The following is an 18,587-nucleotide window of genomic DNA, read 5'->3' on the forward strand; positions in this document are numbered from 1 at the left end:
AGTGGTAGTTTCTGTTTCGGCTTACGGGATTTACGGCTGTTACGTAATTTCAGGCTCGTTCCTGTCCAGTATCTTGAACTATCAAAATATTTAATAACTAATTTGACGATTACAAATTATGTTATACATATTATAAACCAGAATATAACCGGGTTACACTAAATATATATGTAAGAGTTATTCCAATCTGTATTTCTGGATCTTGTAAATTATATGGTATTTAAAGTTATATGTGCCGCAATTTATTTTCAAGAAGAGTTTTTTGATATTTTATTCACCACCAAAAAATACAAAAAATTACAACACTTACAATGTATAGGTTTCAATTTTATAAGTACAAATTAGAGCTGAAAATTACATCTACAGTGCATTAAAATGAGTACAGACGGTCAGACCATGGAGGCAATTAGTGGTCTATAATTTTATTTAACATGTTTACAATGTAATAAGTATTTTTAAAATGGTTTCTGTAGACATATTTCCATCTTAACATACATAAGGCATACAAAACAAGAATTTTACAGTGCTAAAATTTTGTCTTGTAAATAATGTTTACAGGCCATCATACATGTTTGTTTGCTCATTTGAATGATTGATTATATCTCAATAGATTACCGAAGAAAATATAACATATCAAAATTTAAGCCCAGTTACGGGACATAACTTTTAACAAAATGACCATAGATTATGATATTAAATCACTATGCTGGTTTTCACAGTAGAGGTTGCTTCCCTTTAATTGTATTGTTGATTAAATTAGCATAAAACGAAGTTACTTGATAAATCGTAGTTTCATCGTCTTACCTAACTAAAATTATCCCAGCTCGCCATCATAATATTCACTCAAACAGCCTGACGGGAGACCCTTTCTGTTAACTTAATGCTGTTCTAACCTCTTCAAATATTCTTTTCTACCTTCGTCTGTTAACCTAGTGAACTCGCTTCCAGACATTATTACTAATCGCAATAAATTCCTTAATAGTGATATCCCAATCATATCCCCCTCTACTATCATCATATATATAGTAAACCAAGTTATGGTCAGATTCACCACTCCCATCTTAGAATGCATTGCAGTTCTCTAAACTCTCATAGATGTTATCACAATCTTGTGTAGTTAATCCTAGCTGTTCTTGTAGCCACAGGCGTTTTGCTCTATATATGGACAGTATATGCGTAATACTTTGTCAACTTGGCTTACTAAACAACATGTTCAATAAAAGATCTCTAGGCCTTCCAGAACTTGTCAATGAGCAGATTTTTAATTGTACATAACAAATTCAAAATGAAAATAATGTCTTTAACGAGATATTGACATAAATGTTAAACCGGAAATGAGGTCTAAGCGGCCATATTGGATTTTTGACAAAATGATGCTGTCACGCCTACAACTCATGCCGTACAATATGGTAATAAGGTTATAAGGGTATATTTGGGGTAGATTTGAACACACCTGACGCTGTAAAATCCTATGATAAACACGTCATGGTTCTAATGGGTACAGTAGCTCAAAACTACTACTGCATGCCAACACCTCAGCTTCATAAGAATTAAAGTTATGTAGAAACCAAATTTAACTAGTTTATATCTTAACACCATCCATTTGCTCGACGTAGTCCTTTGAATTCGCCGATTGAAAATTCAATGTCTAAAATCGCCATGTCACTATGTGTGTAGTACATTTGTTTTCCTTCCACTGATTGGTAAATTAATTTTAGGGAGCGAATGCATCGGTACTAACATAAGGTATTGATGTTAATTCGTAAATTGTTTTGCAGCTTGAAAATTGACAAAACATGCGTAAAAATGTTCAGAATAGAAATGACTTTCAGAAGTTTAAACAAGCGTAGTATCTTAATGATAAAATGAATTAGAGCGTGTCTGTCCGATCGAGATAGATATAAAAAGCATTATCTAATTAGCATTTCTTAACAGTTATATTTATTTTTTAGCATTAATTATTAATGTTGCATCCCCAACAGAATCATAATATTATTTTTGTCAACAACCGCAAATGTTCGCCTAGAACAAATATCCATTATTCAATGGTTTATAATTTCATATTGATGACAAAATTCAATGAAGCGAAACACGTAAGGTGAAGTACAACTTTTCTTTTGTTGATTTATTTTATGATGTTTTCTTCAAAACAAACAACCAATACACGTTTTGGATTAAATGGCCACAGCCTGGTTTAATATTTGATAACCACAGCAGGATACTTATTCTCACATGACGAGCAGGCAAATTACGTTTTAAACAGGTAATTTCCTTTCCCCTGTTAACAATATACAACTGACTGGAATTGAATACTTCAGGTACATGCAACGGTGAACACCCTATGCTAAGTATCTACCAACTATATATATATATAGCTAGTACCGGACAATGTCTGCTACCGATCTTCCCCAGGGTATACAAAAATTTGCATGTATCTGACCCAATTAGCCTGTTGACCCACCCAGATCAACGAGGCTCCATCGTACTCCCAGAGTAAATCCTTGGCGAGTATTTAATATCCATATTATCCACCACGGATAATTACCATGTTTCCACCACGGAGAAATAAAAAAAAAAACTGTATCAATTATACAGTTACCGTATCTCGCCCATCTCGACCCTCTGGGATTCACTTAGCAAGTGAGAGGAGGAGTTTACTGTTAAACTGATTGTTCCAACCTAATATTAGGGTTTTCCTGACTCCTAGGGTAAATACATAGCCAGCCAGTACCCTTATCATGTATAATACACACAGATCAAAATACAATATTTATAACCAAATTATGCCTACTCGACACACATGCCGCATCCACCATACAAGCAAGATACTGCGACAAATGTTATTTGTCACTTTGTGGTTGCCAATTGGCCTCGTTGCATCAAATTATTACAAGGGATTCAAATAAAGTAACTGTCCTTGATCCACTTGTCCATTAAAGTGTCAAATCATTCCTGCAGATTCACTGCAAAACACAAACAAATGGCTTATAGATCCATTCCACAGAGCTGGTCCTGTTCCGTCCCATCCTCGGCTTAACTACAATGGAATAAAAACTTGGCAGCATAGTATACCAAAATAATGCAATCTAGAATTACAACTATTTAATTTTTCCCACAAATTTTATCAGTAACCTCACTAAGCTATAAGAAAATAATTTTTTGTACCTAAACATTTAAATATCAAGATGCTGTTGGGGATGGTGGGTGAGAAATCTGTTTTATGAATTTGAATTGTTCCGTGGGTATTTCGTCCTGATGTCCGGGCAGCAGCGTGGTATATGTAGTAGTGACGCTTTGCGCACGTCGATCTCTAACAGGGGGAGCAACTCTAACCACTACAGCCTACCTTCTGCACTAACCAATTAAAAAAAAAATAAATGTGTTTAATTTTGAAGAATTAATCATTAATAACAAAAAACATGTTGGTTTATTATATGAACAAATAAATAGAATATAATAATAATGGTACAATAAAAAAAAAGCTTCATGGCATCAATTGCTCAACGCGATTGATCACAATATCATAATCATCATTGCTTTATTTACATATACATATTTATTAAGTAGCATGTTGCATGTAGGACAGGAAAATCCCTATCTTTGGAGGCATTCCTCGGGTAAGACAGTCGTTATTCTCCTACTCGGGTAGAGATTCTACATGTATGTCCTAACATCAAGGTAGGGGAAGATCCTCCGGACAGGGATATCCCAAATGTCACCGGTGTTAGATTTTTCTATTTCACCTTAAGGTAAAGACAAGCTACATAAGATCTTTGCACATGCTCACATAGGGTAAGAGCACAAGAACCATTCATTCTCTTTGGGTTAAGATAGGAGATCTCAACCCTCGGGATAAAATTCTTATGCTGGCAACGCTCGACAAAGCATTATGTGTGACAACTTAATTAATAATCTCGGGTTGAGATTCTCCTGTCACACCCCGAAGAGGGTGAATAATTATATTTTTATTCTCTGTATTAAGGAGTTAATTTAAGTTGTTATTTGTCACTTTAAATCCCCGTTTCATATATAATTTTATTGAAGAAAAAAACATATTTACATTTTCACCGAACAGCGTACCGGTCTAATAATCTGTGACCTTTGGTAATTAAATATTAATGTCCAACACAAGGAAAGATGTGCCATCTTAATCAATTACCCTAACTTTAGGGAATTGGACTTATGATAAGAAATAATTGAAACTGTTGTTAATTTTAATACCATTTTTAAAATTTCGATTTATTATCATAGTTCCATTAATTGCAATGGGAGAAGACTTCTTTAGGCTTGCCTGTTGTCTGATCCCTTTGTTATTAATAAAAAATATTGAAATGAAATGAAACTGCAATGGGATAGAATGATAATAATCTAAATGAACTTTAGAGCGACATTGTGATGCCCAGGGAAAGGTGGGAATATTTTATTAACATATTAAGATAGAAATGATAGTTATGCTTGAATGAGACTCGCTAGGGAGTCACTGGGACATATTAGTTTTAGTTATAAAAACACGATTTAACTATTTGAAATCGACATTATTTTGCAGTAGGGACGATTATATCTAAACAGGTAGGTACTGTTTTTTATAATTTTAATCGTTTTGAAATATGTTGACCCATTTGTTTAAAAGATGATCTGCAGAAATCGGTTGATTAGAGAAAGCTAATTTTATTCAATTAATTTAATGCAAAACCTGAAAGTACTTCTTTCCTATGTGATATGCTATGAGTACAGTAACTAGCTAGATGTATTTCAAATTACATACAAATATGTAATCACAAGTTTAAGGTTCTGTTCCTCATCTGGCATTACAATTATTCATGACAATGTAACCATATTCTTTCTTTCCGGTTTTTTTAATTCGTATGGTGCCTTTCATCAGATTCTGTCACTGCTATTCAAAAAAATGGCCATATCTCTTTTAAACAGGTTTTAGTATTCCTGACATTTTAGCAAAATGCTATTAATAATCATTTTTGTCGATGATCACCTGAATTTTACAAAAATTAAAATAAAGTAAATAAAAATAACAGCAGAAACAATTTTGCCACTACGTGTTGTTGTTCACTTGAGCATGAACAGCATTTTTGGCAGATATTCAAATCGCGTGTCATGTTGAAATATTTGGTAACCGTGCCGTTCCTACACTAGTAAACAACAACAAAAATAACATGAAAATAACAATTATTTCTTATGTTAATATTTCAACAAGTTTTTCATCGCAGTGATTTTAATCGCAACGAATTGTTTATTATTAATTTCACGCTATGCGTACGTCGCGGAAAACCTCCGGAGCACAAAAAGTATTCTACATTATTGTATAATGAGATTTTTTAATCCAGTATCCATGATATATTTCACTCATATAAAATCTATATTCATTGGTTACATTTTGAGCTAGCTTTTCGCAGTATTTGATATCGTTTTCCAAACAGCAAATGGTTTTACTATCAATTGATCTTGTATGCTGTCACCTTTGTTGAATGTCTACGACTCACTCAATTTTGATGTTCTCTGTATTGTGTTGTTCATATTTATATATAGACAGCAGCAGTAACATCGGTCTTGTAAATAATGTGTCAACCATGATATTTTCGTATAAAGCTTTTCAACGGATGAGCATTTCTATGCTCGTTTTTATTTATGTTTTGTTATATATTATGTGTTTGTTATTCGTTTTTTATTTATGTTTTGTCATAATGACATGTTTGTTATTCGTTTTTATTTATGTTTTGTTATAATTATGTGTTTGTTATTCGTTTTTATTTATGTTTTGTCATAATTATGTGTTTGTTATTCGTTTTTATTTATGTTTTGTCATATATTACGTGTTTGTTATTCCCTACAAACCGCGGAAACTCTTACTTACAACTTATTTTGTCATTTGATTTGCAATATGATATCATCCTTATACTGTAACTGTTGTATTTTTTCTTAAAGCATGATTTAAACATTTTCATCACTGACGTTTGTATACCTATGTGAAAATACATGTAGGATCCTAGTTGCATATGTCGTAGGGTAATACTCAAGCTAGGGAGCGGTCTACTCAACCGTGACAAACGAAGGAAATGTCAATTTGTAGTTTCATGAATATATGAATAGTAATCCATGAGCTGTCTCAAAAGACTTTACTCCCGTTGTGGTTCAAGTCTGAATGAATATACAGGTTAACTATACCAAACAAATAATCAGTTGTTATTCATATCATTTGCTTACCTCTTGTCCAGTAAGACAGACATATACAAATCTTGTAAATTTATATCAAACTTTACGGATGTGTGTTTATTAGCTCATGCAGCGTCCGTCGTCCGTCCGTCCGACAACATTTCTTTTCAATCGCTAATAATTAAGTCGTCTTTCTTTTCATGCTAAATCTGTTTCTGATTTGCCAAGTCTTTTTTTTTGTTCATGCCACAATAGAAAATAAAACGAGAATGGCGCGAAACCCGACATTATCGTGACGTCAAAATAAACAATAGAAATATTGATGGTGCGCATTGATTTAGAAAAAAATATTTCCATGGAAAAATCAATGGAATCGTACTTGTAAATGTGTTTTATTTTATTATGCAGTGTGGTGAATTAGTTATAAGCATTTATGTCAGACTCTCTTGGTCTCTTGTTTTTATATTTAAAAATTTATATAATATATATTGTTTTTCATATTTATAGAACATGAGAAGTTCAACATTAGTAACGAGTGTTTTGATCTTAATGGTTCAAACAACAAAGGGGGGTAAGTTGATATGTTTATTGTCTAGTTACCCATCTATCTATTCTACATTCTGAAGACCACCGTATACCGGGTGACTTTGTGTTATTTCTCATTATAAAGAGAGACGCATATAGTGTAAACTATGTTTATATCTTTTGTAAGTTGTGGTACTGCAGGAAAGCTGGAAACCACTCAAAAAGTGTCAGATAAACCACTTGGATGACTTTCGTATCGGAGGAAAGCTGGACACCCCGAAACCTAATCACAAACCACATGTCAGATACAGCCTTTACATTTCATAATAACGTGTGTCACAGACTCGAATGCATGCCCATTTATATAAGATAACCAATAAAGCCACTACGTAGCTTATTTTTGTCCAATGGGGTCAAGGGACGACATTTACATCTAAGAAATCAGATATTCTGGGAGAATCTAAAGTGTGGCTGTCACGGACTCGCGGATAACAAAATAAAAGGACTCCCAGCCCAACTTTTCTCCCTTGGTCCCATTCATTGAACAAAGTCGATCTTCCATGTAGTGTGCTTTGGGGGTTTAGTTACATATCTTGCTGTAGAGGAACGACCAACATACATACACATCTAGTGCAAGATATACCATGTTGGATTTCCTGGAATATCAAGTACTTGTTGTTGTCATTCCTTTATAAAGCGCATGGTTAGGTTTAATTTTGAACAGGCAGGACTGGTTTTCAGTTTCAATGCAACAATAACAATTCGTAACTTAAAGATGCTCCACCGCTGACAAATGGTATTTTTCACTTTTAAAAACAGGAGCAGACGATTTGGTATTTTTCTTCAGTTACAAAAGTTACTTATTTTACACCATTACCACCATTGAAAAGTTTGTGCTTCTAACTTTACCTCAAGTTGAAAATATGAAAAATAATTAATTGCATCCCGAAAAATATCCGTGTCACTATATCCTATATGGAAGGAAGTACTGATTACGCATGCACCCAAGGCGAATACATTATTTTATATTGTTTTTTTGTGTTAATTAGACATATATATACGTGTTCAAACACCAATTGTTGTTTAACTAATGAATATCATTTATGCCCTGTCGGCGGTGGAGCATCTTTAAATTGGTGAATGCTCTGATGTACAATGTGGGATCTTGATTTATTCACCTGATCTCTGTGCATTGTCAGTTCATGATGGTAATAAATTTTCGTTATTCATTAATCTGTTTAGGTAGTTTCTCTCTATATATTGTTGCATAATTTCTGTCGAAAGGGGAGTAACGGACACAAGCTAAAATCACAATTATGAGACCAATACCTGTTTTATTTAAATCTTCAGAGCTTTGTTCCGATCATCTGATTTCTGGTCCGAACGGTGTTAATAATTCTGCCTTGAGCGCTTCAAGTCAATCCGCAAACAACTTATACAAAGTGTCCAGTCTACGCCTGACCCATTGTCCACTGTGTGGCTGGATTCCTGACGTCAAAGAGAGGTCGCAGTATGTTCAGGTAATATTAATTCTTGTCTTACTTCCAAAATGGATTAATGTTTTCTCGTTTCTTTTGGAAACCGGAAACCTAGGATACATTAAGTTACGAATGTTCTGGACAGGTGGGCTTAAAATCTGTCCACACTCCTATTTTTTTTAACAAATGCAGTTTTATAGATCTAGGTAAATTACTACTTTATATGTGCTTTTTATCGATTTTGCCTCTTTTATAAAGGCATAAAGGACCTAAAATGATGTTTTCTAAAAATTCTCTGGGTATGTGTAAAGGGGACCCGTTGTGGCCACATTTTGAACATATTTTTTTTATTTATTTTTGTATGAGTTTTGTTAATGAAAGATACTGCATTCTTTATTGTGTACCCGTTTATAATGATATTTACTAATTTCTTTTAACTACCAATAGATTTTTCAGGCAAAAAATGTCGAATGTTTGACGAAATAAAAACTAAGGGTATTGGTTTTGCACCAAATATTTGGCATGTTATCGATTTTGTCCACACTTTTAGATCATTTTAAAAACATGCCATATGTATAATCTTATACCAGACACTTTAGAAAAAAATGCAATCCGGGAAAATAGCATTTCAAAGAGGAAATGTAGCTAGAGAATTTTTTTTAAAGAAATCAAATTTGTCATAGGTGACTGTAAATTCAAAATTGACCATAGTTACTGTAATAAAACAACAATTAGTGATATGATTTAACATATATTCCATAAAATTAGTGTATTTTCATTCTCGTATTTTCCCTAACAGTACAAAAAATCCTAACAACTAGATATGCTCTTGGGTGAAACAAATGGTTTCTCTTTTGATATCAGAAATCACATGATAATTAGAAAGAAATGTAATTATATTAACAAAACAGAGTTCTGTTGCTACCTACACTCGCTATATATAAATCACCAAAAAAGTGTTTTCCCGGATTTTAATTTTGAAACTGATATACACATAGACAGAGAATGTCATGAGAGTATTTTTAATGCATGGCAAAATCGTGGACATCTACCTTTAATAGGTTGAAATGAGATGACGAAGAGCAATATTTCGTTTTCGATTTTTCCCGAAAGTGTTATTTTTTAAGTAGTCATCTGAAAAACATGACTCAAATATCAAGTCTATGATCTACTCAAATGATTTATGAATAAAAAACGTAGAATATTAAACAAAGAATGACATATTTTGACACATTTCTGAAGGCAGTTTTATTGAAAATGAACATGAAGATTTCAGGCCCTTTGATCCTTTTAAAAATCACAAACGGAAAAGTGGTCTTACTTTAAAGGGGCAACTAGTAGTACTATCGATATGCAAAGTATAAAGAAAATTGGGCTGTTGGTGTTTCTATGGGATTTTGAACACTAGCTTGAACACCACCTTTAATATTATATTCAAATGATATAGCAGACAAGTGAGATTTAATTTCCTTTTCTATTTGCCCTTTAAGGTTGATTTCCCTAAGACTTCAGTAATAATGGCAGTCCTCACCAGGGGGCAGGGGAAAAATGCTCAGTATGTTTCGTCATACACCATGTACATAAGTGACGATGGGGTCACATGGGAGTCAATCAAACATGACGATGGAACCATACGGGTAGGTACAATTGATAATCGTTCAACTACATGTAAAGGTTATTGCATGGCTTTCGAGTAATAAATGGTTCATAACCCCCGAGAGAAGCGAGGGGGTAATAACCCCCCGAGTGACGAGAAATCATGCATTAACTGACTCACTGGGTGCTTCTTAACCTTGAACAGAAAGAGAATTTGATTGAAAAAATACACACCTTTCCATCCATATACCCCCACTCTCCCATTGTTCTCTGTATACTTTACCTGTACCTATTATGCTTGTGAGCACTTTTCAGTATTAGAGGTTCTTTGCTCAATGTTAATATATCAGTTTGTCATTGTCCATCGTAAGGAGCACAAGGAGTTTTGCCATGTGTAGAGACTTTAATGTAAAAAATCCTGCATCAAAATGTTTTTAGGAGATATGTACAGTATGAGACAATTGGATTATTATTAGCCTCTGTTTAGCGATTGCAAGAAAAATAAGTAAATGAAAAAAGAACTTGTCGGAAACTTTAAATGTAAGTAAATTTTATTTAAAATTAATTCCATATGTGCTTTCAATTGATAAAATACATATATATTAATACCAAGGCATCATTTGTTGATATAAAGGTTGATGAGGAGTTAAAACTTTTCCTTACAATACGAAGTTGCTATCATATGATAATTAATTGAAATAATAATTAATGAAGCTTTTTGATGTACATTTAAGTAAATGTGATTTTCTTTTTGCATTGTATTTTTAAAAATCTTGTCAGCATTGGTTAGATGGTCTATTGATTGATCTAATCATAAGAACAAGGTAAGTAATGATTCCCCTCTCTGACAGCATTTGTTACCATGGTTGACTGCACTCATGTCCAGCCCCTTTCTTGGTCACGGCCCAGTTTCATACACATTCCTTAAGTTTAAGGAATTTCTTAACTTAAATTTCCCCATAGAAAAGCATAAAATAGTTAAGGAAAAATTTTTAAGTTAAGGAGCCTTCCTTAAAATCTATAATGCTTTCCTGTGGAAAATTTTAAGTTAATGGATTCCTTAAATTTAAGGAATGTTCATGAAACTGGGGCCAGGTAATAATCATGATTGGCCATGAATGGGGGATTCAGCCACTTTCATGGTCAAGTAATCTTGATATGGCATGAAAGGGGGTTATTGTGGATTCAACTGAAGTAGCAAGACATTTATTGGCCACACTTTTCCTTTGTAAGAGGTTGGAAGTATGCTGTAATTGCTTATATTGGCGAAGGTGTTAATTTCGCTTAATTATCAAATCCATGCAAAGTCGCGAAATTTTGTGCCATGCGAAACTATTCACAAAGCATATATATATAGTTTTACATGCCAAAATCATCCAAACGTTTTCAAAGGCTACTAAAACGAAAATAATGACCTTTCTTCGTGTCTGTTTAAAAATGGCGGGCTATCATACTTGTGAAATTGTATCAATGTGTTATGAGGTATAAGAGAAGCATATTCTTTCATAAGTGTATATGAAGGATAGTGATATTCTACCCTCGGGATCACAAATGTTGTAAAGCGTTCGGCAAGCCTCGGGTTTTACAACAGTTGGTGACACTCGGGTAGAATGTACCTATCCTTCATATCCACGTGTAATATGTCCTATAGTATTCAGCCAAAATATGTAAATTATCATTATTAAACTTTATTTATTTTACATCGATTGAGAAACAAGTTATACAATTTATGTAATTCACTCTCGATGGCCCGGATGTAAGCGAACGAGGGGTCTTAAATTATCATTATTAACTTTACTAACACAAATAATTATTATTGTTTAATATCAGAATATTCAAAAAGTAAACGACCATCCATTACATACACTGTGATAGAGACACACGTTTGTTAATATTTCTTGTTATATTGGTATTTTACTTTGACTCGTTTTTGATTGCCCTGATACCTTATTCAGCATATCCCATAAGAACAAGCACAGATATAGATAATAACCAGAATTACTAATAAGCGCCTTATTCACTGCCGCTGCTAACATGTCATTTTCACGTAAACCAATACTCTAAGTCAGAAGATATGATAATAATAAACCATGGTTTACGGCTAATTGTAAAACACTTCGTAAAGAGTTTCATACTGCCAAACAAAATTACAGTAGATTAAAAAATACCGAGAATAAAAGTGAACTAAAAAGGAGAAGTCGTTACTATAGAAAGGCAGTAGATAACGCATACAAACATTTACATTTAACACGGAAAAGAAATTAAGAGACTGTGAAAAATAGTCCAAAGTTTTTATGCGATATGCTGAATAAGGTAGCAGGGCAATCAAAAACGAGTCAAAGTAAATACCAATAACTGAATTTACAATTACTTCAAAAAATGAACTCTGCTAATTATGAAAATGATGATATTGACATTACTTTTCTGGATAATGATAATGAGGATAATCTGAAGATCTTGATACAGAAATAAATGCAGCGAAAATAGTAAACGCTATAAAAAAAACTGAAAAAAACTAGTGTAATTGACGAAATACAAAATGAATTTGTCTCTATATACAGATCTATTCAATATATTCCTTAATACCGGAAGTGTATCCAATGAGTGGACTGTAGATATAATTAAACCAATATGTAAGAATAAAGGGGACCCTAGTGAGCCAGATAATTTTAGAGCGATAACACTAGTATCTTTTTTGGGAAAGGTATTTACTTCTATAGTTAATGATAGATTGACCAAATTGGCCGATAAAATCATATATTGTATAACCTGCTCAAGCGAAATTCAATTAATGGTATTCTACCACTGAAAATATTTTTATTCTGCATTCTTTAATTTTTTTTTTATATTTCGCGAAGGGTATAAAGCTATATTGCTCCTTTATTGACTTCAAAAAGGCATTTGATACTGTGTGGAGAGCGAGGCTGTGGAGAAAACTTCAAAACTTCATTATAAATCCTGTGTAGTTAATGACATTGATAAGTCTGAATTCTTCATGTGTGATGTCGGGTTAAAACAAGGGGAAAATTTGTCGCCATTTTTGTTTTCTCTGTATCATAATGCTTTAGAAAATTTTCTTGACCAACGTAATGTCCAATCTTTGAATGAAGTAAATGCATTAAGTGAACAAAACTGGATTTGTATGTAAAACTGTTTGTTATATTTATATGCTGATGACACCTTTGTTATGGCTGAAACACCTGATGGTCGTCAGAAAGCATTAAATGAATTTAAAAACTATTATGATGAATAGAAACTTTCAGTTAACACGAAAAAAAAAAGAAAAAAAGTATTAATATTTGAAAAAAGAAAAAGCCGAAAACGTTAACTTTTTGTTCAATAATGAGATTTTAGATATACAGGACTACTTTACATATCTTGGATTGATATTAAATTATAATGATGTTTTCAGAAAAGCCAAAAGTAAATTATCCGAACAAGCAAGGAAAACCTGGATGATGTACGCTCTGTCTACAAAAAATAGAAATGTTTCATTATCGATAGATCTTCAGTTAAAACTATGTCATGGACTTGTATTTCCAATTTTATTATACACATTTAAAATATGGGGTTACGAAATATTAAGAATATAGAAAACAGAAAAATAAACTTACAGTTTTGTAAACGGATTTAAATGTCTGTATTAGTACATCAAATTATATGGTATACGGCGAATTGGGCAGGTTCAAAAATGATTCATGGTATCATGAAATTGACAGTTCCTCGCGAGGACAAGTGCATTCTTTTTTATGTCTCAATTTAATTTTGAACCAAAGCATAGGGACAGGCAGACGGAATAACGTCCCTCGCGAGGAATGCTTATGTCCTCTCTGTACAAACTGTGTTAGAGATGAGCACCTCTATCTATATGTATGTACTCATGAATATGTTGTAGCATTACGAGAAATTTATATACCAAGATACTATTTTACTAATCATAATTCTAACAAGATGAAAGGAATGTTCACTATATGCAATTTATTATATAGCTTTATTAAGTAAAGTAAGTTGTTTCATTCAGAGTGTAATTTTGCTTCTAATTATGAAAAGAAAAATATAGAATTGTTATGTTTCAATGTATCTCGATTGGTCTATTGATGGCTGTGTCCATCTATTTTTTCCTTCTTAATTTTTTAATTTCTATTTTTTTTTTATTTTATTATGATTTGTTTTTGTGTGTTGTTGTTGTGTTTTGACCTCTTGTTACATATGTACATATGTCATGAGTGAATACCAAAATCTTGATTCTTGAAATCTTGGAACTTTTGCCCATGTCCGAGACACGCCAAAGTGGTAAAACGAGTGGTTCGCCCTTTGTCAGTATAATGTGACCGGGTGGGGTGTGTTGTTTGATGTCAGTGATATTGCACTATAAATAGAAATATACTCTGCTATGATTTGATTCTAAAGACAAAACTGATGTGTTATACCCACATATTTTAATACTGGTAACTAGGTGCATTCAAAGAAAAATGGCAAACGATACAAAGGGAGTATATGCAAACTATTTGAAAGGGTAAACACTCATGACAACATGATTGTTTCCGCTGTGTTCACATTTTATTCATTAAATTCCATTATTTCATGAAACCTTTGATGGTATAAAGACGGTGGATTACCACATTATATTATGTACTTTGTAATAAAAATAGATTTTCTGTTGGTTCTAGATTTTCGATGGAAACACGGATGATTCATCACTTAATTTGCAAGAATTCAAGGATCCAGTTTTGGTCAAGTCTGTACGACTTGCCATAGAAACATGGAATAAAATGCCTGTTTTAAAGATGGAGCTGATCGGGTGTGCTGTCAAAAAACGTAGGTATTAAAGAGTCAATGTCTTATTGATAAAACATGGCTGTGATGATATATTGTTATAGCTTGAGATAAAGTTGAGACAAAGTCAAGAACTATCACATGCTATTGTGAAACAGAGTGTGAACTATTCCATGGGAAATGTAACTATTCCACAGTTAAAGGTGTATTTAATGACTAATGAATATTACTAAACACATAGTCAACATTATATCCATATTCTTTAAGAGAATTCAGATTAATCAAAAGAACAATGATGATATGAAAGCGAAAAATAAATCAGGAATTCCAAGCTAGAACAACCATTTGTTATCAAAAATAAATCCCAGGTACTTGTTGTGATGTATTTGTACACTTATTTTATATGTATGCAATTTTTATCACCTCATTCCAAACTAAATTTCATCATTTCTTTCACAGCTACTATAACCTTAAACTATAAAAAAAATCACTTTAACAAATACAGAAAAAGGAGAAGGTTTAGATTGAATTCCATGAGACAACAGCTTAATAAATAGATTACAGACCCTTGACATGTTTCTTTCTTTTATTCCCATTTGTCTATTTTCTCATATATCTTTTTTCCCAAATCACTCCATGTTCCGTAAAAAGGCATCTATTAAACACATTTACATTTCATCATTTTCATGAAAATGATAATTCCCCAGGAATGCTCAAAAAACACATATGCTTATGTCACGTGATTTCAATTTTCTGTGTACATGTAGTATTATGATCCAAAATCTTGGTGAATAGCTTGTTTTTCCAAATATTGATCAGCATTAAATGTTTTTGGTCCATATCACTGAACTTTTTTATCCAAAAATCATCACTACTGGGCTCAAAACTGCATGCAGGGCTACATAGGTATGGACCTTCATGTTGAATAGTGAACACTTAACCAAGTTAAAGTTTTGGCTTCAGTGCCATATAGTACATGTGCATGGATCTTTCAAAAATTCATGCAAATCATGACGCATGCTCTCTTAGTGAGGTAATGAAATGCATCATGAATAGATCTCAAGGTTTAAATAGGTAGTAAGGGTTTACCTGGAGCTGTGGAATAGTTAAACAATACCCAGTGTAATAGTGGAAAGTAAATGTCATATTCCATGCCATGTCTGAAGTACGAGAAACACCCCACACTGTGGAATAATCACGATTATAAATAGTTCTCGGTCCTCACGGGCCTCAAACAATTTATTATCATGACTATTCCACAGTTTTTGGTGTTTCTCCTTCAAACAATAAGTATATATAACGATGTACACGTCGAAAGTAACTCGCGTATGATTTCTTGCTAAAATTAAATAAGCTTCATTACCTATAGTCTGGTGGCTTATGTCATTCCGTCGGATTTTCTTGATATACAAATTGTATCAAAATGTTAAGAAGCTTACCCTCTTTCAAATATATAGTGCCAATCGATTTGACCAAGTTAATGGATCAAAGTAGTTTATTTCCTGAAAAAATAATAAACTATGGAGCGAGTGAAATGGTATTTTGAATTTCATGATTTCAATATCTGTAATATTTAATCACGGGCTTTTTTTGTTTCTCCAAAATGGATTTTTTGGGGGGGGGGGGGGGGGGGGGTCAGATGGAGTTTAAGGTCAAAGGTCATAGGCAGATAAGCAACAATAATACACTACAACGTTAGGAAATGATATGATTATATACGTATACTGAACCTTTGATTAAGGTGAGACTAATTATTACCTGTTATTTAATCAAAGTTTTGTACATCAAACAAACTTTAAATGAAGGTTTTTTTTTTCTATTTATATATTCAGATCCCGGTCGGTGTTGGGAAGGCCATCATGGTACGTTGGGTGTTTCCCTTCCTGTATTACACCATACCACGGTACAGAACAATGCTATGTGTGGACTGGAATGTCGTAAACATCCAACATGTGAAAGCTTTATGTTTAGCTTTCTGTCCCACCAATGTCTGCTTTATACGACTACAGAATTCAATCTAACGATGGGCGAGTCGACTCTAACTGACGTTGTGTATTTCACGAAATGTACCTGGAGGACGCTTCTAAACTACACAGACGTGTAGTACCTATCATCAAATAGTCCCTTTTTACGATTCGAACATTCAATGAGAACATGACATATTTGAAACGTTTTAAAAATGTCTTAATATGGTAACCTCATAACATTATATATCCAATGAAATGCTTTGAACACACTTCAAAAGTATATACATTGTAGATGTTTTTTAAATGTTTTGATACAATAATAAAACAAATCTTATAAGGTTTTGTAGATATTTTAGAAACATCGTAGGAAAAGACAATTTACGATTAACCAATTTAATGTTTTCTGAAAAAAAATGTTAACGATTTAGACACTGTTTAAATTAGAGATATTTTGTATGCCTACAGATAGATAGATTTCTTTATTTCCTCTGGTTAGAGATTTACATCAATCATATCTTTTGTTTACATTAAATCAAAACAACAAAGTATATACAAAATCATAGAAGAGTGTTCATCTCTGAGATCATTGCAGGCACCAGATCAGCAATGTTCAACATCATTAAAGTCCACTTTTCGTGGTCCAAGTAAATGTCCTTAACTTCCAAGAATAAAATTGCATTGTCTTTCGTCTGTTAAACGGTCAAATTTTACGTAATCCGATACGTCTAATACGTTTACTAAAAACTCTAATAATGCATCGCGACTTTTGAATAGTGCCGGACACTGGACTAGAAAATGAACGGTTATATCATCAGTTTCTTTCTTACATATTTTACACGTCACCGTATTTTTCTCATGACGATATGATAATTTAACCAGTTCGGCAAGATTCCATGTATATTTCGGGTATTCTAGACTCAGTAGCCATAGCGGATTAGGACCATGAGTGTAGTAAATTGAATTGTATGTCTGTAGCCTTTTAGAGGATAATATAGCGTCTTGCCAGTTTTTATGATGTAAATCCTCGACTGTTTTTCTGCAAAAGTTCTTCCATGTTGTTCGCGAAGGACAAAATCCATCGAACACATAGTCCAGCAACAGGGATGAGATGTTTAGATTTCCCGCAATGATGAATATATCGTGAACAAAACTTTCTGTTTTCATCATTTTATCACCGAATATAAAGGAGCACAGTCTAATCGTAAATATCACTTCTACCTTTGGGTATTACTGCTGAGTTGTTGATTGTTGTGGTGCTTGTTTATTTTTGTGTCTTAATAAAGGAGCAGATCGTCTCGTATATTTGACAAATTCTTTGTCCGTACTGTTAATACATACCTTATATTATTTTACATATATCTATATACATTGTATGCTGCTTGTTTGGCCTTGGAAGTACACAAACAACATTCAATGATGACCTCTCGAACAACTGTGTTTGCTATCAAAGATTTACTATCAAGGGCAATAACTCCATCAGTCTTATACGGTTTCGATGTCATATTTTTACTGCACTAAGTGGTAGTCACCATACAGTTCAGAAGTCCTGACAATACTTCGACCAATTTTGAGAATGACCTCTCATATTCCATAACTTACCTTTTGTTTATTTTTTATATCCACATGTGGGATATTAATATTATTATATATATATTGCTGTTCTTTATTTATAGTGTGTAACCAATACTGCTGTTCTTTATTTATAGTGTGTAACCAATACTAACATAAATACCGTATATGTATAGATTCATTGTGTGTGTGATGTTTACAAATAAACACCGTATATGTATAGATTCAATGTGTGTGTGATGTTTACAAATAAACACCGTATACGTATAGATTCAATGTGTGTGTGATGTTTACAAATAAACACCGTATATGTATAGATTCAATGTGTGTGTGATGTTTACAAATAAACACCGTATATGTATAGATTCAATGTGTGTGTGATGTTTACAAATAAACACCGTATATGTATAGATTCAATGTGTGTGTGATGTTTACAAATAAACACCGTATATGTATAGATTCATTGTGTGTGTGATGTTTACAATGAACTTCACTAATTTTGTAAATT

The 18,587-nt window shown here is 32.9% G+C and overlaps 1 protein-coding gene across 1 annotated transcript; it reads left to right on the forward strand.

Moving 5' to 3' along the window:
* Positions 1-6,666: 6,666 nt before the first annotated feature.
* LOC138336447 (lactadherin-like) lies at positions 6,667-18,192 on the forward strand. The gene is made up of 5 exons (XM_069285950.1): positions 6,667-6,739; positions 8,044-8,213; positions 9,662-9,808; positions 14,438-14,585; positions 16,376-18,192. The coding sequence occupies exons 1-5, from the start codon at positions 6,679-6,681 to the stop codon at positions 16,645-16,647; spliced, it is 798 nt and encodes a 265-aa protein (XP_069142051.1). The 5' UTR covers positions 6,667-6,678; the 3' UTR covers positions 16,648-18,192.
* Positions 18,193-18,587: the final 395 nt, after the last annotated feature.

The sequence above is a fragment of the Argopecten irradians genome, chromosome 12 (assembly GCF_041381155.1).
Source record: "Argopecten irradians isolate NY chromosome 12, Ai_NY, whole genome shotgun sequence".
Classification (NCBI taxonomy): domain Eukaryota; kingdom Metazoa; phylum Mollusca; class Bivalvia; order Pectinida; family Pectinidae; genus Argopecten; species Argopecten irradians.